Source organism: Lepus europaeus, chromosome 1, assembly GCF_033115175.1.
Source record: "Lepus europaeus isolate LE1 chromosome 1, mLepTim1.pri, whole genome shotgun sequence".
NCBI classification, from domain to species: domain Eukaryota; kingdom Metazoa; phylum Chordata; class Mammalia; order Lagomorpha; family Leporidae; genus Lepus; species Lepus europaeus.
The window spans coordinates 118912834-118931388 of record NC_084827.1 but is presented as its reverse complement, the minus strand read 5'-3'; the positions used below and the strand labels follow the sequence as shown (position 1 = coordinate 118931388).

The 18555-nt window shown below is 56.1% G+C and overlaps 3 protein-coding genes across 5 annotated transcripts; all 3 read right to left on the bottom strand.

Moving 5' to 3' along the window:
- Positions 1-888: 888 nt before the first annotated feature.
- On the bottom strand, positions 889-3457 carry HOXD9 (homeobox D9). The gene is made up of 2 exons (XM_062200630.1): positions 2195-3457; positions 889-1856 (listed from the first exon to the last, which is right to left on the bottom strand). Exons 1-2 carry the CDS (start codon positions 3000-3002, stop codon positions 1615-1617), a joined length of 1050 nt encoding a protein of 349 aa, XP_062056614.1. The 5' UTR covers positions 3003-3457; the 3' UTR covers positions 889-1614.
- Positions 3458-3940: 483 nt separating this feature from the next.
- Positions 3941-18555, bottom strand: HOXD11 (homeobox D11). 3 transcript variants are annotated; one of them, XR_009866768.1, is made up of 3 exons: positions 17570-18555; positions 16359-16812; positions 3941-4023 (listed from the first exon to the last, which is right to left on the bottom strand). XR_009866768.1 is itself a non-coding variant. In XM_062200612.1 (2 exons), the coding sequence occupies exons 1-2, from the start codon at positions 18351-18353 to the stop codon at positions 16577-16579; spliced, it is 1020 nt and encodes a 339-aa protein (XP_062056596.1). In that variant the 5' UTR covers positions 18354-18555; the 3' UTR covers positions 15956-16576. The 3 variants fall into 3 exon arrangements, 1 of the variants encoding a protein (XP_062056596.1); XR_009866767.1 differs by lacking the exon at positions 3941-4023 and adding an exon at positions 6859-6928; XM_062200612.1 differs by lacking the exon at positions 3941-4023 and having other exon boundaries at positions 15956-16812.
- On the bottom strand, positions 5775-9216 carry HOXD10 (homeobox D10). Its single transcript, XM_062200601.1, has 2 exons — positions 8270-9216; positions 5775-6928 (listed from the first exon to the last, which is right to left on the bottom strand). The coding sequence occupies exons 1-2, from the start codon at positions 9012-9014 to the stop codon at positions 6651-6653; spliced, it is 1023 nt and encodes a 340-aa protein (XP_062056585.1). The 5' UTR covers positions 9015-9216; the 3' UTR covers positions 5775-6650.

The following is an 18555-nucleotide window of genomic DNA, read 5'->3' as shown; positions in this document are numbered from 1 at the left end:
CTCGCCGGCTCGATGGCTTTATGGCACCTTGGCTCTTCCTGTTTTCAAAGAGCTCTAGGTACGGGGCTGGCCGCAGGGGCGGGGGTCCGCAGCACCTTCTGCCGGATCTGGGCCTTGGCTTTCCCTCCCAGCCCCCCTCTGCTTTCCCTTCTAGTCCCCTCCTTCATCAGGATCCCCAAGATCTCCGTCACCGCCCCCGCCTTCCGCCCACCCTGGGCCGCCCGGCGCCGCCGCCGCCTCTGGGGCCTGCTATGGCCGTGCTGCGCGCTGCTCCGAACCCGCACTTACAATGACCTTCATATTAGCCCCTGAATGCAGCCCTCAGAGGCCTCAGCGTTGGGTGGGGAAAGGCGGGCAGTGGGCTGGGGGTGGCCGGGGAGGAGTGACTTGACCCGTTTTGATCCCGTAGGGTCACTTTGGGGCTCTGGTGGGGAGGGGCGGAAGCGGCGCAGGCTGAGCGGCCTGGACCTCCCGGAGCCAGCCAGCCCCTCCGACCTGGGGGAGTTGCTCCAGAATGCAGAGCTGGTCGCTCCCTTGTTTGGAGATGGGGCTGGAGCCTCCTTGAGTCCAGGAGGGCCTGGGGTGCCTGTCCACCCGCACCTCTGCCCTCTGCCCCCCTCCCCATCTCTGTCCCTGCGGACTTGGCTGGGTGCTGCTGCCAGGGTGACACTGGGCTCAGGGCACAGAGTTCAGGAGGCGCTGGAAGCAGGCTGGGGGAGCCCCTGAGCCCCTGTCGCCACCCCTGGGCTGCGCCACGCGAGAGCCCTGGAGGTGGTCGCACCCCGGGTTTTTAGCAACATCTCCCTCCCAGGGATGGGGCGCAAGTCCTGTGAGGGTGATATTTTGCAGAAACACAGAAAGCAGGCACACAAGGTTCAGGGCCAGCGTCTGGGCTCCATTGGATCAGGTCAGCATTTATTGGTAGGAAGCGGTAACATTTACAACTGGTCCTTGGGCAGGAACCGGGAGAGTCACCCGCCGCCGCCACCCACGCGAGCTCGGACCTCCCGGGGAGACAGCAGCTCCTCCACTGCACCCAGGGCAAACCCCCGACCCACCCGAGGCCCCCGTCGCCACGCTAGGCCTCACATGAGGTTTCCGCCAAGGGCCCGAGGGCTCCCTGAGGGAAGGGGTTTGTGCAACCGGGGGCATCCCGGCTGGGCTTCCGCGCGGGGGTGTCGGCGCCGTCCCACTCGGCCTTGGTTCTCCGAAGTGGGGCGCGTTCAGGCCCCTCTGTGGGCGGCGTGGAGGGGTTGAGGGCTAAACTACAGCACTTTTCAAAAACATGGGGGAAATGTACACAGGACAGGAGAAGGCTCCTCAAACTAGCGTGCACTCACAAAATATAGCATTTCCGAAGGAACCCACGGAGCAGGAAAGGGAGGGAGTGGGAGCGGGGAAGACCCCCCACGGCCACTTGGGTTCTCCACGACAGAAGCGAGCAAATACAGAGTCCCCCAAATACCTCACAGAGACCAACCACACAGTCACTTCTACCTAAAGCAAAACAAAACGGAAAGTCCGCGTCGCCGGAGAGTTTCTGGAAACCAAGCACCCACAAAGGGAGAAGCCCCCGCGGCCTCGGAGCGCTCCCGCCGCCGGCGCCACGCCGGGTCAGTCTCCTTTGGGACACTTCTCCTTGCTCATCTTTTTCATTTTCATCCTACGGTTCTGGAACCAGATTTTGACCTGTCTCTCGGTGAGGTTCAGAATCCTGGCCACCTCGTAGCGCCGGTCCCGGGTGAGGTACATGTTGAAGAGGAATTCCTTCTCCAGCTCTAGGGTCTGGTATTTGGTGTAGGGACAGCGCTTTTTCCGGGTGGAGCGAGCGTGGATCCAGTTCGCGGCGGGGTTGTCTACGCAGAGGGGGGTTTGGGAGTGAGGGGCGGAGGGGAGGCAAGGAGAGACGACAGGGTGGGGAAGAGAGGTCGTTAAATTAATTTCACCGAGGATGGCCGCTTTTCACAACTTGGGGGAATTATCATAAAAAGCCTAATGCCCGCGCTCTGTTTACCGTACAAGCCGCGCGCCCGGGGTAGGTGGTTATGGGAAGCTTTTTTATGGATGCGTGTTGCTCGCCTAGGCTTGGGTAGGCGTCTAGACGTTTTTATAGGTTAGTAAAACTATCAGTTTTGCACATTCGAGCCTTACAGGTTCCAGCAATAAATCAGGGGGCAATTTCTTTTGCACTTACTTGGGTCAAGTTGCTGCTGCTGCGGCGGCTGCGGCTGCTTCTCCTCCTCCTTCAGCGGGCAGCCCGGGCTCGGGTGGTCGCTGCAAGCCGAGGGCTCCGACGAGCCGCCCGCCCCGGGCCCGGGTCCCCCCGCCGCCGCTGCCGCCTTGTCCCGCAGGAACGAGTTGCACGAGAACTCGGGGCCGCCGCTCCCCTGGGACTCCCGGGCCGCGGAACACTCAGTCCGTTTGGAGGAGGAGGACGAGGAAGTGGAGGAGGAGGTGGAGGCGGCGGCGGCCGCGGGGGCCGGGACCGCTCCGGTTTCAGGCTTAATCCCGTAGTGGCGCCCGTTGGCTGGGCCGCCGGGGCCGGGGCCGGGGCCGGGGCCGGGGCTGGGACCAGGGCCCGGGCCGCCGCCTCCGCCACCACCACCGCCGCCGCCGCCGCCGCCGCCGCCGCCACCACCGCCCGCGCCGCCCGGGAAGCCCGGCAGCGGCTCCATCCAGGAGCGCACGTAGCGGCCGGGCTCAGAGGCGGCGGCGGCCAGGGGCGGCGGGGGCACATACGGGTGGTAGAGGCCGCTCATCGCCGCCGCCGCCGGGGGCTGGGCGGGCACCGCGGACCACGAGGCGGAGAACACGGCCGATTTGGGGGCAAAACTACACGAGGCGAACTCAGCGGCGGCGGCGGCCGGGCTCTCGGCCACACCTGCAGGCCGGCCCTGCGCGCCTGGCCCCTGCGGCCCGAAGCGCGCCGCGAACACCTCGTCGCCCTCATGGCCTATGAGCGAGTCCACGTAGTAGTTGCTGAGGGTGCCACTGGAGGACATTTTGAGGCGCCGCGCGCTCCCACCCAAGGTTACACTGCCCGCCGCCGAGCCGCTCCCCGCCGGCGCCGGAGCCGCCGACTAGTTCGCAGGCTGCAGCCTCCACCATTGGTCGCGCGGCCCACGTGATCATATTTACCAATACCGGGAGTAAATCAGTCCGCTAAACTGGGGGTTGCTGTGATTTAAAAAAAAAAAAGAAAGAAAAAAATCATCATCAACATAAGCGCCGCAATTAGAGCACGCAGGCCCAGGTCCGTGCACCCGGCTCGGCGCCCGGACCCGGCCCAGCCCGGCCCGCCCGCTGGTGGCGGCTGGGACCACAGGCTCCACGGCGGCCGGAGGAGGCGCTGGGGACTATTTGTTCGCCTCCTTTGAGGCTCTGGGTCCTGCAGTCCCGACCTCGGCGTTGGCTCCCCGGCTCCAGAGCCCCGAACCGTGCGTCCAGGGCGCACCCAGTGCTTGTCCAGAGCCCGGAGCAGCCGGGGGCGCGCAGAGCTGGGTGCCGCCGGAGGCAGGCGGGCCTTCGGGGGCGGCCCCCTGGCGCCCGCGGGGAGTTGTTCTCCCCTCGCCTCTCTCCCGACCCAAACCCACCCCCCTCCTCACCCAGACCCACACACACGCTCGCTCACAGCTTGTCGTGTTGTTTAAAACAGGTGGAAGACCTCTGTAATGATATTATGCCTTTCAATAAAAATTTTATGAGGTGTATTTGATTATAGATTAATGTGTCCCTAATAAAACGGACGGATGGAGCAGCTCCGAGGGCCCCCTCCCCCTGCCACACTCACACACGCCCGCGCAGCCACAACACCCCGACGTGAGGCGAGGCACACGCCGCGGCCTGCGGGACGAGCTGGGGCAGCAGGGCTCGCGGGCCGGGCCGGGCCCAGCCAGGCGCGCCGGCGGCCGCCGCGGCGGGGGCTTCTGTGTGCCCTCGGAAGGGCCGGGGGCGGTCGAGTCGGCATGGTGAAGACGGCGGCGGCCAGGGTGCCTCTCCTTCTCTGGGGCTGCCGGGAAGGCCCTGGAAGAGAACACGCCACAGGGCAGAACCCAAATACCAGCGCGGGCCCGCTCCCACCCGCCGCCCCGGCCCTGCCTCAGGCAGGCCGCCGGGAACCGCGGCTCCCAGGGCGCCGCTGCTTTGGCGCGGTGAGCCCGTGGAGGCCTCCGAGGGGATTCCGGGGAGCTGCAAAACCCTGCTGCATGGGCCAGGTCCTAGAGCCACTCCCTTCCCAATTTTTTCCCCCCTTGCCTCCTGAGGGAAAGCTGGGCAGCCTTGAATCTGAGCGAAATGCCCATTGTCACTCCCAAATCCATGGTACAAAGCCTTGGGAGCCCGGCTGGGAGCCGAGACAAAAGCAGCTGCGGCGGCGCCGGCGGCGGAGGGCATATTCCTTGCTCTACAAGTTGCCCATCGCACCCGTGGAGGGCTCTCAGCCCACCTCCAGCCCAGGAAAGGAAGGGGGTAAATGACTACTTATGGCCTGATTGATTGCCTTTGCCATTGGCTTTCTGATTTTGTTCCAGAGGGGCTGCGTTTGCCTGTAGCACAGGTTTTCCGCTGAGGCACGGCCCCCTATCCACAACTAATGGCGCTCCTCACAACGCTGGGAGAAACAGCCAAGTTGAAAGTACCCAACCAACATGAAGTCTGGGCGAATCCTCTCCAGAGTTCTCAGTCTGGCATTGATGCAGATCTCGCTCTCTCCCTCCTCACCTTCCCCCCCCCCTCCAGAAAATGACACCCCTAAAGGGTTCTGTCTTTGAACGTGGGAAGGTTCTTGGCTTTTTGGGAGGAAGTTGGAAATTCTGAATAAATACTGAGTCCTAAAGGCTGCCAGAGCACCTACATGGATTGTACTTAGGGGGAAGAAGGTGCCGGGAGTTTAAGGGAAAGAATCTGTTTTGTGAAGCTCCTGGAAGCTGTTGGGGACTCTCGAATCTGCAGACAGGACCTGGGACAACGAATTCGCTCTCAACTCTTCCTCCCTTCTCTCTGGCGGGACTAGAAGAGCCTGGGTCCTCGGGGGGATCTTTCAGAAGCGGGTGAAAGCCATGGCCTCCATGGGAAGTCAGGTTCACTTGCAAATTCTCTCAGTCACCTCTCAGGCATTTTCTTGCCTCAGTGGCTCAGGCAGTATTTTGTACTCAAATACAGGGAGGGCTGACAGGGGAGAATCTTTCCGTTTCTTCCTTTAAAAAAATTTCATGTGGGCCTCTAAAAGGTAATGGCTGAGCATAAAACCTTTCCACAAGGCAACCAAGGCAAAGTGGGATGGAAAAACTCACCCATCCTTGGCTTCGCTGGGGCCTGGCTGTCTTGCGCTTGGGGTAGGGCTGGGGATGAGGAAAAGGGGGCCAGAATTGGATGTGCTGCAATGCTAAGCCGCTGCTTTGTCTTGGCTCCGAAACCAAGGCCCCGCAGTTTCCAGGTGGGCAAGACTAATTTCAACCTAGCCCCTGACGATGGCTCGCTAGCCAGAAATCACCAAGATCCCACTGAAAGCATTAAAAAATAGCATAACCAAAACCAATGACAAGAAAACACAGATGGGGAAGCTGAGAGGGAAAAGCGGCTTGGGGCACGCACTTACTCACCAGGCTCGGGCTGGAGGAGGGAGGCTCAGACCCAGTGCGCATGCAGTTACGCTGCTATCATTTAGGGTTGGGAGAGGAGAGGGGATTCCTCTTTGTCCCAATTATGAAAACTGTACACCCAGGCTGATTACCACTCCACTCTCCCCACCTCTGCCAAATTCCAGCACCCTAGGCCTCTTCCAGCTTTTTCCTCCCCTCTCCCTTCCTCTGCTCCTTATCACACCCCCGCCCGCCTGCTCCAAACAGGCAGTTGAGTGTGAAGAGAATCTCACCAAAGGCGTTGTTCATGTCCACCATAGCATTTCCATTTCAGAAAGCAGAGGGAGCAAGCTCATTTCCAGAGTTTATTGCATTATACATGCGACCAGATCATGCACAGAAAGGACAGGTTGCTGTTGTACTTCTACCAGACCACAGATGCACCACAACGGAAAGGCTACAAGGCATAAATCGTCAGTATTTCATCTCACCAAGGACAATTGCTAAGTTTATTTGTGAAAAGATACATTGTAATGTGCTTTTTTAGTCCCCCTCCCCCCAAAGCTTGTGGGTTTTCTTAAAATTTTTAAATATATATGTAATTTTAAAAGTACTGGATGTATTCAAAATGCTATGAGTTCATGGGCTAACCACACACAGAGACCTTTTGTGTTAGGAAGAACATGAATAAGTCACATTGCTGGATAGATGGATAGATGGATAAATGGGTGGATGACTGGATGGATGGACAGATGGCTGCTCTACAGTTCCAATAAGTTAAGACCCAAATGAAAATGCGCAGTAATAGTTACCCTGCATTACGATGAAAAAAATAATAAATTACACGTGCTAAGTTTTTTAATATATATATATATATACTCATAGGGATTACAGATCACTTGCAGCACGAACAGAATGACCCCAAAGTCACATTCTAGCAGGAAAACAAAACAAAACAAAACAAAAAACAAAGAGCAATGAAGGTTTTGTTTCCGCCTTCCCAGTCCTCCAGCACTCGGCCCTGGAACGCGGTGCCCCCTCTCTGATCCTGGCCTCCCACCGGCCTCGGACCTAAGAAAAGGTGAGGTTGGCGGTCAGTTCTCGGATCCGGTTCTCTCGGCTCATCTTCTTGAGTTTCATTCGGCGGTTTTGAAACCAAATCTTGACCTGCCTGTCGGTGAGGTTAACGCTCTTACTGATCTCTAGGCGGCGCTCGCGGGTGAGGTACATATTGAACAAGAACTCTTTTTCTAATTCCAGCGTTTGGTGCTTAGTGTAAGGGCACCTCTTCTTTCTGCCACTCTTTGCAGTGAGCCAATTGCTGGTTGGAGTATCAGACTTGATTTCCTCTAACAAAATCAAAAGGAGAAGAAGAAAAAAAAAAATCAAGAATTTTTTTTCTCTTAGTCTGTTCAAATGTACCCTTGGCCATGACCCTGCTGGCAGCCAGGCCGCTTTGGTAAATGCTGGTAGTTTAATGTTACCTACACGAGGTGGACCCTGGAAGGGGTTTGAAACTGATGCCAGATGAGACCTAAATGCCCAAAAGGACATGATGGGAAAACAGCGCATCCCTTTCTCTCTCTCAACTTTCTGACTTTCGGAAAACAACAGTACAATAGCAAACTTCCCAGGATCTCCTCAGTAACATTCCAAGTGGTCAGCTCATCACAGGGCCACAGTGGAAGAAGCCACAGCCTGAACAAGCCTAGCAACCCCACTACTGCCTCCATCCCCACCTCTGCTGCTCCCCCCTCCCCCGCCCCACTTGCCTGGGCAGCAGGGAACCCCGCAGCCAGGCTTGTATGTGGCCGTTCTATTTCACAAGGTAATCGAGGAAGCAAGAACACCTTCTCCACCCTGTCTGACATTGTTGTACACTCTCCCCCAGAATCTCCTGACTTCTCATGCCTTCCTGTGCCCACACAAAAGCATCCCCTCAGACACGTAGCCCCTACCGTGGCCCACCTCTGGGCGCTGGGGGAAAGGCTCAGGGTTCCTTCTCCAGAGCTAGAGCCCTGGCTCCTTGTCCTAGCCCAGCCTTGCGGCTGGCCCTGCAGAGTGGGCAATGCGTCCCATTCTTCTCCCTCTTCACAGACGGATTGCAAAGCCTGCGGCAATTTCCCCAGACAAAGCCAAGGTTACCCAGCCCGGCAAAGGCAGGAAGCCGTGTTCCCCGACCCAAGCACCAGTCGGCCCAGCCATCCCGTTCCCCTCGCCGCCCCCTAAGCTCGCAGGATGCGGGGTGCACACACTGGAACACGAACACCGTGCCTTGGACCGCCTTAAAATGATCACTGGACGCAAGGCAAAACTGGGAATGCAAATCTGAGCAGGAGAAACGAGGCTCTGGGGCCGTGTTTACGAGCCGCAGGTCCCCTTTGCTCTCTTTTGTTGTGTTTCAGTCTAGCTCAGGAAAAATAAACCCAGCAAGCCTTTCCTCTGTCCGTGCACCATCAGCGTGGGGCCAGGACTGGCGGGGAGAGCCAAGGCAGCGGGGAGAGAAGTGGGGACCATCTCAGGGCTGAGATTGCCCCCCTCTAAGTGCCGGCAGGAGCAGTACCTGCCAGGTCTGGCGCCCGCCGCCGCGGCAGCCTGTGCTCGGCTCTGGGCACCGCGGGCGGGCGCGCCCTCTCCGCTGGTTCCCGGGCTGCGCGCCCCGCTGGGGTGGCAACTCTGCTCATACCGACCTTTGCTTTCCTTCTCCTGCACTTCGGGACTGGACACGGAGACCTCAGCCAGGCAGCTCCTCTCTTCGGGAAGGCCGCCTTTGGCCTCCGGGCTCTCCACCTGGGAGACTTTGGTGGGCTCCTGGCCGCTCGCGGGCTCGTTCATCTTCTTTTCCATCTGCAGCTGGGCGGCGGAGAGCTGCGGCTTGGCCGCGCCACGAGGGTTGAGCTGGAGCATGACAGTGGAGCTGCCTTCGGGGCTGTTATTGTACTCTTGGGTTTTCCCGGTGGCGTAGGTCTGACTCAGTCTAAAATATCCAGGGACAGGAACCTCAGGGTTCTCAACGGGACAGGACTCGGGGACCAGCCTCTGGTACGAAGGGACCTCGGCAGAAATGAGTTTGTTGCGCTTATCAGAATACATGCAGCAATTGGATTCTTCTTTAATGTTGGTGGTGAAGGAGCAAGTGGGGACTTGCTGTGTAACAGGTTGCTCTATTCGACAAGATCTGTTCGGGTCTGTCCAACTGTCTACTTGAGGTATATAAGGATGCACATTCATACCCATATTTTGGTGGTTCACTTCTCTTTTGGCCAGAGACGGGAGCAGTCCACAGGTTTGCATTCCATAGGTCCCCATGTCTGCGCTAGGTGGTGGCATGTACATGCTGGCGCTGCTCGAATAAAAACTGTCACTCCTGCAGGCACTGATCAAGGAATCTACTAAAAAAGTATTAGCAGCAGGAGAGCTGTTGGGAAAGGACATTTTGGGGAGGAATTTGAAGAAGAGAGATTGTGTCCTTTGTAGGCTGACATCTCTAGGAAAACATTCCCCGTGTAATTGTGGATGCCTCTGCCGACCACATGACAACCAAGCCAATGAGATTTGAAAATGGCCTTGAGCCGCAGCCTCCTTGCAGGTCACGTGCTCCCGAGCTCGGCCGGCCAGCCGCGTAAGCACGGACAACAGCGACATCTACTACGCGGCTGCGATAGTGCGCGCAGGAGACAGCCGGCCCAGAGCTCTCCGCCGCCGGCCCGCCCGCCTCCCCGGGGATCCCTCGGGCCGCCTGCCCCACTTGGCGTCCCACGTCCCGGCTGCCGGGCCCGCCGGCGGAAGGAAAGGCTTGGCCAGAGGGGCCTCCGGGAGGACACGTGCGGGGAGGGCAGCCGGAGCGCTGTGGCGCCGGCACAAGGAGCATTCCCCTTCCCACACTCAGGCAGAACGCGCCCGAGAGGACCAGGTCCCGGGGAGAGGGTGGGGGCGCAGGCTGGTCATTTTAGTACCAGGAAAGCCAGGGAAGGTGAGTAGGATTCTCGGGTCCCTGAGGCTCCCCCACCCCAAGGATTCACAGACAGGGTCTCTGGCGCAAAGACGCGGCCAAGGTGTCCCGGAGAGCGGAGGCGAAGAGGGCCGCGAGTGCCGAGAGGCTACGCAGTTGGCCGGCCCTGGAGCCCCCGAGGAGGGGTCCAGTCCCGGCGCCGTCCTCTCCTTCGGCTTTCCGCCGCGGCTCCGACCCGCTCCGCGCCCCGCCAGCCTCCGGGAGCCCTGGGTTCTCACAGGAGCCACACCCTGACCTCGGCGGGCCGGGGAGATTTCAGCCGGCAGCGAAGCCTTCGCCGGCAGCTCCCTTGTCCACTAAGGCGTCTCTTGCGCTCTCAGCGGGAGAACGAAACCGAAGTTTCCTTCCCTACACGCCCTGATAATGGGGAGCAGCGAGGAAGGAAGAGTGAAAGGAGAAAAATGTAAGGGTAAAACTGACCCTCAGACCCCAGAAGTTTTGGAAAACTGGGCCGAGAAGGAGCAAAAGAAATGCAAAGGTGTCATTTGGTTCGTCTGCGAAGAAAAATATGTTTTCCTTTTATGGATTTTGTAAAAGCATTGGTTTCTGACAAGTGCAAGGTACAAAAGGTTGTGGAATTTATTAATACATATTAAGAAGAATCAGGGCGATCAATAAAATTCTCATCTACATTCTTGGGCTACTTGGTAATTTTCTTGCTTCTGAAGGTTTTTAAAGAGTTATACCCGCTGTTGCCACACACGGGAAGATATTTTATTAACAAATCAATCGAGACTTTGTAAAGGATAAGATTAATAGTTAAGATTTAGCATAATGGCGTTCGCTTTATGAATTATTGAAAATTATACTATTGATTTTTCCCCTTCACTACCAACCAAGAAGGTCAATTTTTGTTTTAACACAAATCGTCAAATATAAAAAGCTATACTTTTGTCAGAACTTGAATTTTATAGTTTTGGACAATGCCTAAAATTATTTGACAAGGGTTTGCTCGGCTAGGGGGGTGGGGAGGGAGGTGAATCTGAGTCCTCTGTTTCCTTTGATGAGGCAAAGTTCTATAACAAGGATATGGTCTGGGGTTGGGGTCCAGCTCATTAAAGAACCACCACCACCATCACCACCATGGAAACTCAGAGTTTTATGAGAAACTTCAACAACTTCCTCCCTCCTCCTCTGGTTGCAGGCGGTGAGCCGCCCCGCGGAAGCCTCGGCCCCAGGGCAGCAGCAGGGAGCTTTAACCTTGATTTCCAAAGGCTCCCGGGGTGAGGGGCCCCGGCCAGCCGGGATGCAGGAGCCGTCCTTTGGCCTCCCCAGGTCCACTTTCCTCGCAGACAAGAAACGCAAACGGCCCGGGAAACTCTGACCGTGAACCAGTTCTCTGGCCGGAAAAGCATTCGCGTTCTCTTCCCCACACTCGCCTGAGCCTGCACTGGCCTTGGATTTCAGGCTCAGAGACTGAACTTGTGAGCAAAGCCGATTTCTGCCTCGGTTGTTTGGAAACCAGTAGCCGATCGGCTCCTTAAAAAAAAAAAAAAAGAAAGAAAGAAAGAAAAAGAAAAAGCACCCCCCCCAAACACTTTGTGCCCCCTCCCCAAAAGGAAATTCCACTGGCCTGGCCGAGGAGGCAGTGAACATTATTTTCGGCCTTGGGACTGCTCCCACCATCCCCTCTCTGTGCCCTCACCCAAACAATAACCCCTTTTAAAAAAAACTCCGCGGTGGCAATGAGACAGACCTTTTAAACCTTTACGCAGCTGTTCAAATGCAACATCATTGTCAGGTTAAAAGCCTGGCGCCTCTAACTGTTCTGGCTGCCACATCTCTGCAAAGCCAGGGGTTTAAACATTACCTCTGCACCAGGATAGTCGTTTTTAAGCTTGTGGGTGGGGATTGAAGAAGGCAGGAAAAACAAAAAAAAAAAAAAAAAAACAAAACGAAAAACAAAAACAACTTTTGACTATTGACAGTTAAGGTTCTGTTTAACACTAACAGCCACTAATCAGCACCCCCAAATTTGCTTTCTGGAATCACAGAGATCTTGTTCTGAGCTATGGCTAACAGTGCCCAGGGCTGGACAAACTGCCCGGTTCGCGCTCTGCCGGCAGGCGCCCTGACGCCAGCCTGGCGCCCCAGCATTGTCGTCCCTCTGCGTTTTGGCCAGGAAGCCGCCAGAAACTCGGTTACCCCATTTTTTGTATCCCAAGCCAGACAAGACTGTTCAATCTAATCAGGAATTTTATGCCCATCAAATGCCCTTTCATAATCTTTATTTACACTTGAAGAAAACATCCAGGCAAAAAACAAGCAATTCCTTCTGGAGCTGGTAGATATACAGAGTGCCTGCACAGGCGAGATCTGTCTTCCGAATCTGGGGACCCTGCCTGGGTCTGCTCCCAGTGGATTTGAGTTCAAAGTCACCCTACATTGGATTAGGTTTTAAATAAGTTTTCACTGGGGGGGGGGGTGTAATATCAATATAATTTTGAGCTTATTTCTCATAAAATTCTATTTTGTTTTCAAATTTCTGCCTTCAGAGTGGCTCCTTGAGGCTAGAGAATTTCAATATTTTACAGCAATTTTACTATAAAAATATCAAGCAAACTGGAAATAATACAAGAGAATGATATGGGCCAAGGAGGATGGAGAGTGTGTCCAAGACCCTAAGGCTGAGATAAAGCAAATGGGATGAAAAAGCAACAGCTTTAAAGGCCAGCCTTTATTTTACTTATAAGTATTTAATATAGCTGCTGTTTTCGATCATCTTTAGATCAGATGGAGCCGTTACCATTAATAATAAATCAATATTGCACCATAAAGGAGATGAATACCCATATTTGTATCCAGACACCCTTCTCCTTGGCACAGTTCTTTCCAGAGAAAAATTAAAGGTGTCGCTTTAGCAAGAAATTAGTATTTATAATCAAAAAGTGACTGGTTATTGCATTCCGCTGTTTGGGGGAAGAGGAGTGGAGGCTCTGGGCCCCTGAGAGGTGGGCCTTGAGCTGCCTCTGGGCTTCTTCCCTCTTTGGGGGGCAAATTGGAAGCTGCCTTCCTTGGATGCCCCTTTTGCCAAGATTAACAGAAATGGAGGGGACAAATGGGAAGGCTAACAGAAAGGCGGTAAGGAATCGAGGGCGATGTGTAAACCAGCCAGCAGCCCAAGATTTCCTCTGCACACACACACACACACACAAAAGACTCCTACTTCCCGCATTTTCCCTCCACTTCGGCGTCAGAGACCTCGGCGGCGCAGACTCCTGAGCCGTGGGGGGAGGTGACAGCCTTTTAGCCCTGAACGGTCCCGATCCGATCCCCGGGCCCTAGTCAGGCACGCCTTGGGTGCTTCAGGGACGAAAGGAACCGTTGACCGCTGAGCAACCGTGGTCCACAGGCGGCTACCAGCCAAGGCCAAGGGGCCCCGCACAGCCAAAAACGCCGCTGCTGCCGGGGCCACCTAACAAGTTACACAACGACGTTTGGGGAGGGGGTTCCTGGCCCACGGAGACGGAAGCCCCGGTTAGGTCGGCGCAAAGGTCCCTTCACAACAGATTAACTGGATCCACGACTACACTGGTGGAGCCAGGGACACCCTGGGCTGGGGGTGGGGGCACCCACGCCTCGCCTCTCGCTGGCGCCTCACTGGGGGCTCAGGGCGCCCAGCCTCCCTGCCGACGCCAGCTCCCAGAGATGGGAGAGCGCCAGCGCCTTGGTCTGGGGCTTGGAGCGCGGGAGACAGAGACCACCGAGCCGATGAGGCGGGCGCTCATTCTGGGAGCTGCGGGCTCTTCACACTGAACTTCGCGGGGCCAGAGGAGCAGCCATCCCCTCTCGGAGAGGCCCACGTCCTGGAAACCTGCTCACAACCTGTAGGCTAGCGGACGCGGAAAGAGACGCTCCCCAATGTCAAAGGCTTTGCCGGGGCTGGGAGGGCGTGCGGCGAATAAACTGCTTCTGAGAGTCGGTGCCAAAACCAAGCTCCGCACCTCAAAGCCGGCGGGCGACCTGGAAGGGTGGCCAGGGTTCTGTCGAACGCGAACCCCTTTTGCTTCAAATGCATTCCCGTTCCACAAGGCCTCGAAGTATCAATGTTTCCCAGGACTGCCGGCTGCCTCCCGCGGCGGCATCCGGCCGGCGCGGCCCCGGCACCCCAAATCGCGGTGCTGCCCGCGCCTCCCCGTCGCCCCGCGTAGCCCTGCGCGCGCCAGACGTGTCCCGGGCTTCCTAGCCCCAAACGGCCACCTCCGTGCCTGAGGAGACTCATTTTCTCCGAGACCACACTCAGCTAAGTTGCCGGCGCCCTGATCCGTCTTAAACAAAAGCCTTTTAATCATCGCAGGCGGTCTGAGAGCTCGCAGGACGGACGCGGTTTTCGGGAGGTGGAGAAGGGGGGCTGGGGGGAGGACTCCTGCCTCCGACATCGCTCTACACGCTCAAGCCAACAAGAAAATTGATTTCCCCTAATTAAATTAACTCTCGGCGGCCACGACCTATTTCAAAACCCAGATTTGTCTATGAAAAATCTCTCCTCTTTATCATCAGGTTATAGCCAAGTATTCTTGGAACAGCTTTATTTTTAAGGAGACAACGGTTAGGTGATCCATCTCCTATCTGAAAAATATTTTTTTGCTCCCTTTTCTCTGTCTCCAGACAACTTGCCACACCTCGCGGCTGCTTAGAACAAACAAACAGCGAACACCTTAGCTGCCGCCTGTTTCTAACGGGCTGAAATCGCCCATTACAACCCAGTCCTGGAAACAGAGGTACCGTGCGGCCTCAGGGCCGAGCGCGGCTTCTGGAACGTGAGCGCGCCCTCGTGTGGCTCTCTAGGCCCCTGCAAACGGGGAATGGTATCTCGAGTTCAGCCTGACTATCGTGGTGGGCACACAACCTTGCTACATTGAGACGCAATTAAAAAAAAAAAAAAAAAAAAAAAGGAGAGAAAGAAATAAACCAGTTTTAACTTTCTAGAACGATCTACTATTACAGCAACTATTTCAACCGATATCCAGAATTCCAAACAAAGGAATCCCCTTCCGAACGAAATTATTCCAACGTAGGCTTTGTTTCTATTGCCATATTTTACCAAAGGTTGAGAGATGCTTTCTAAAACAATATAAGTATATTTTCTTGTGTCCCATGTCATAGGAGGTTCTCTAATTTATTTGACAGGGTGGCAAATTGCTTTCAAATGTAATGAAGGTGTAAGCCTGAAGAGAGCTTCCTCTTTCAAGTGCCTGCTTTAAAAGCTGGTTCTTCAATAGAGGAAAAAAAAAAAAAAAAGACCACAATCTAAGATCTCCCCAAAGACCCCCAACACTTCTTAGCCATTGTGAAAACACACTCATAGGCATTTCAGCCTAACCTGTATTTTTCTAAAGAAGTCAATTGCTATTGAATTGCACAAATGTTTGGAGGGAAATTAAGGTTATTGATCCTGAAATTAGGAATTTTCTTAGATTTATGGTGGGCCCCTGATATGATTTTGTGTGGTCATAAATGTGGGGCAGAATCTGGAAGTGTGTGAGCATGCATGTGTGAGGGTGGGTGGCGGCTGAAAATCACAGAGGAACCTTAAGGCGCCTAATTATTCAGAAAGGTTAAAGGTGATGACCTTGACATTTTGGAAGTTCAAAGGCATACACTTATGCACTTATGTTTTTCCTTCCCCAAAGAAGCCTTAATTTTTAAAAATTACATTTCGAAGTGCACACCTATTCAAAAGATGCATGGGGTGCTGTGCATCTCATGGATTTATATTTTTACTTTAGACTTAGGAGAGGTTAAGAGTCATAAGATTCACTTCACTCTTTTCAGAGAAAGAAGATTTTCTCACTTCTCCAGTTTATTGCACATTGCGGAAATCTCTTTTGGGCCCACCAGAAGGTGTATAATATAACCCAATTAAGCTGTTTAGAACTCTGGCTTTTATGGTGTTGTCTAGACAGTTCAAGGTTTTGTAAACAGCCTGGCCTGGCCCTGCAGCCCGAAGTGCGCTGTAGCCCGGACCACATTCTTTACCTGGAAGCAAGGCTCGGGGAGAAGTGGGTGTGGGCCCCCGCCCTCTGCCAGCCAGGGGGCTCCCTCTCCCTGCTCCTGGACCTCTCAAGGCTTCTCCGCCCACTGAGAGATAATCTTTCCACAAATTCACCCCCACCCCAACCCTCCATGGAAGGTTCTAATTGTGGTGTCTTCTTTTAAGGGACCCTGAATCCTTGTCATTTTATGAAGAGAGACTTTGGATTTTCTAACCGGTTTTTAAAAAAATTTTTTTTGTTATCTTCAGAAATTCCAAGTTCACTGGATTGAGGTGAGGATGTTAATCTGCTTCTTTGGTTCCTCATCACTAACGTAATTTTAAAGACAAGTGTAGCCTGCAGGAGGTGGAAGGGAATAATTTCTATTTTATCAGAATCAAAAAGCAGTTCACCAGATTTCCAGGTGCATGGGGGAGAGGGTTATTGCCGCTAAAATATCCTAACCAAACTCTAAACTTCACAGAGGAAAACCCATACAGTGTATTGAAGCTTTAACCTCCATTTTACTAGAAACCATTTATTCACACAAAAAAGACAGGGACTCATGCCTCGACATGACAGACCAAAGGTACATTTCCCGGAGTTTAAATAATCTGCGTTGACCGACGAGAAAGGAAGGGACCGTTCAAGCTCAGAACAAAACACCAGCGCCTTCTAGCCCCGCGGCCTAACTCCCTGCAGAGCCCACCGCGGCCCCACGAGGACTTGGAGAGGGGGAGGGGTAAGGACAGCACATTGGCGGTAAAATTGTAAAGGGACGTTTTCATTTACCATTTTCCCCTTATTAGGATCCGCTCGGCCAAGTCCCCGGCCTCGTCCGCAGGATGCAGTGGTCGCTGGGCGGTCCCGAGTTGACCGTGGGAAGGACTGGTGAAGTTCCACAAGAAGAGGCGGCATGAAACCCAAGGACACTGGGCCTGCGGTGGGCAGGCTGGTGGGGAGGAGGGTGGGTGAGTGGGGCTCGGGGTAGGGGACGCTTCCTGGAGCTCTCAAAATAAGGGGTTTCCAGTGAAATACTGCAGACGGTCTCTGTTCAGTTTCTTTTCTTTCATCCTGCGGTTCTGGAACCATATTTTGACTTGCCGGTCAGTGAGGTTGAGCATCCGAGAGAGTTGGAGTCTTTTCTCTTTGTTTATGTACACGTTAAAGAAAAACTCGCGCTCCAGTTCTCGGATCTGATACTTGGTGTAAGGACAGCGCTTTTTCCGGGACCGTTGGGGGGCCACTGCAAGGCAAAGAGATCAGGGGTGAGAGGGGCCGCTGCCTGCCAGCCCCCACCCGCCTTCTCGGGCCACTGAGCGAGGGCCAGGCCCCAGCCCCGTTGGGGACGTCCCCTGCTGCCGCTGAAAGGCCCTGCCTGCGTCGTGGGGGATGATATATGGGCGGGCACAGGAGAGAGTGCGGGCGTGGACGTGTGTTCACGCCCGGAGCCACACACCACACACCACACACACACACACACACACACACACCCTGGCACCAAGGTGGGAAAGCGGAGGGCGAGGCAGGCTCTGAACTGGAACCTGAGGGCAGGGAGACAGGAGCGCGCCCGCAGGGGCATCTGCTCCACTCCAGAGGCGCGCGTCAGCCAGCGGCTTGGATAAAGTCCAGTGCAAGGATCAACACCACCCCCCACCCTCCCTTAAAAGCGGGAGGCTCCGGTGTCTGCACTCACAAACTGTCTCGAAATCTCTCTCCCTCCATCCATGGTCCCTAGCACCCCCCAACCCCTCCCAGGACGGGAAAAGCTCTCTGCAACCATTCACGTCCTCCTCGAAGTCTACCTTAAGCCCACCTAAATTGGTTTCCTATCATAAACACGCTTTACAACGACCCGGGAAATCTTATAGGATGTATAAACCCCTTCGAATGCTTATAAAGTAGCACATAAAACGGCGCAAGCAGAGGGAGGCCCCCGCCACCCCCCCCCCCCGCGCCCGCGGCCCCCGGGCCCAGCCGCGCGACCCGTGCCCGGTGCCTACCTGCGCCGCTGCTCTTCTCGGATCCCGCCTCCCCCGGGGGGCCCTCGCCCTCGCCGCCGCCGCCGCCTTCCGCTGCCCCTTTTGGCTCCGAGCCGGGGGTCGCCTTGGCGCAGGGGCTGCCCCCGCCGCCACCGGCCCCGGCCTTGGGGTCGCCCTTGTCGGCAGCGCCCTCGGGCTGCGGCGGCGCAGGCGGCGGCGGAGGTTGCGGCCCGGCGAATGGGGGCCCGGGGGCCGCCTCGTAGAACTGGTCGAAGCCCTGCGGCAGGATGCCATTGCGACCCACCGCGCTGTAGAAGTTGGAGGCGGCGCCTGGTGGGCCGTGCGGCGGCCCGGGCGCCGCGCACACCGGCTCGGGCGCCTTGAAGAGCACGTCTGGCCGGCGACCCGCGGGCGGGAGCAGCTCCCGCTGCATGGCCGCTTCCTCGGCCGCCGCCGCCGCCGCCGCTGCCGCCGCCGCCGCCGCGTAGTAGGGAGCGTAGCCCCCGGCGCCGCCGCCGCCCCCGCCAGGGCCGCCCCCGCCGCCACCGCCCCCTGCTCCGCCACCGCCGCCGCCGCCACGGTATGGCCACTTGGCGCGCTCCAGGCCGTAGTCGCGGAAGGCCACTTCGCGCACCGGCTGGACGTGTGGCGCCAGGTTGGAAGAGTAGGGGAAAGTCATTTGGCAGGACGACGGTTGCGAAAGGAATGACGGCTTGCTAGCGAAGTCCGACGGGGCCACATAGTAGGCGCAGCCGGGCAGGTACATGCTGGCTGCGCTCGGGCCGCACTCGTCAAAGTCGTTCATGGCTCCGCGGCGTGCACGCCGGCAAGCCCCGGGCCGCTCCCCGCGCCGCCAACCTGAGCCATCGATTGCACAAGAGGCTTGGGCCAGGATCAACTAAGCAAAAATCCCCACCGGGCGCTGACGTGCAATTCATCTTGATTGATTCTGGTGGTAATTATGTCACGTGACGCCATGGAGAGAAATGTCCTTATATCTATATCAG

Excerpts from the sequence above, each read along its gene's own strand:
- HOXD9 (XM_062200630.1), bottom strand. The coding sequence starts at position 3,002 with ATGTCCTCCAGTGGCACCCTCAGCAACTACTACGTGGACTCGCTCATA. Across the intron at positions 1,857-2,194 it reads GCAGCAGCAACTTGACCCAA|ACAACCCCGCCGCGAACTGG; the intron begins GTAAGTGCAAAA and ends CCCTCTGCGTAG.
- HOXD11 (XM_062200612.1), bottom strand. The coding sequence starts at position 18,353 with ATGAACGACTTTGACGAGTGCGGCCCGAGCGCAGCCAGCATGTACCTG. Across the intron at positions 16,813-17,569 it reads CGAGAAGAGCAGCGGCGCAG|TGGCCCCCCAACGGTCCCGG; the intron begins GTAGGCACCGGG and ends TTTGCCTTGCAG.
- HOXD10 (XM_062200601.1), bottom strand. The coding sequence starts at position 9,014 with ATGTCCTTTCCCAACAGCTCTCCTGCTGCTAATACTTTTTTAGTAGAT. Across the intron at positions 6,929-8,269 it reads GCAGGAGAAGGAAAGCAAAG|AGGAAATCAAGTCTGATACT; the intron begins GTCGGTATGAGC and ends TGATTTTGTTAG.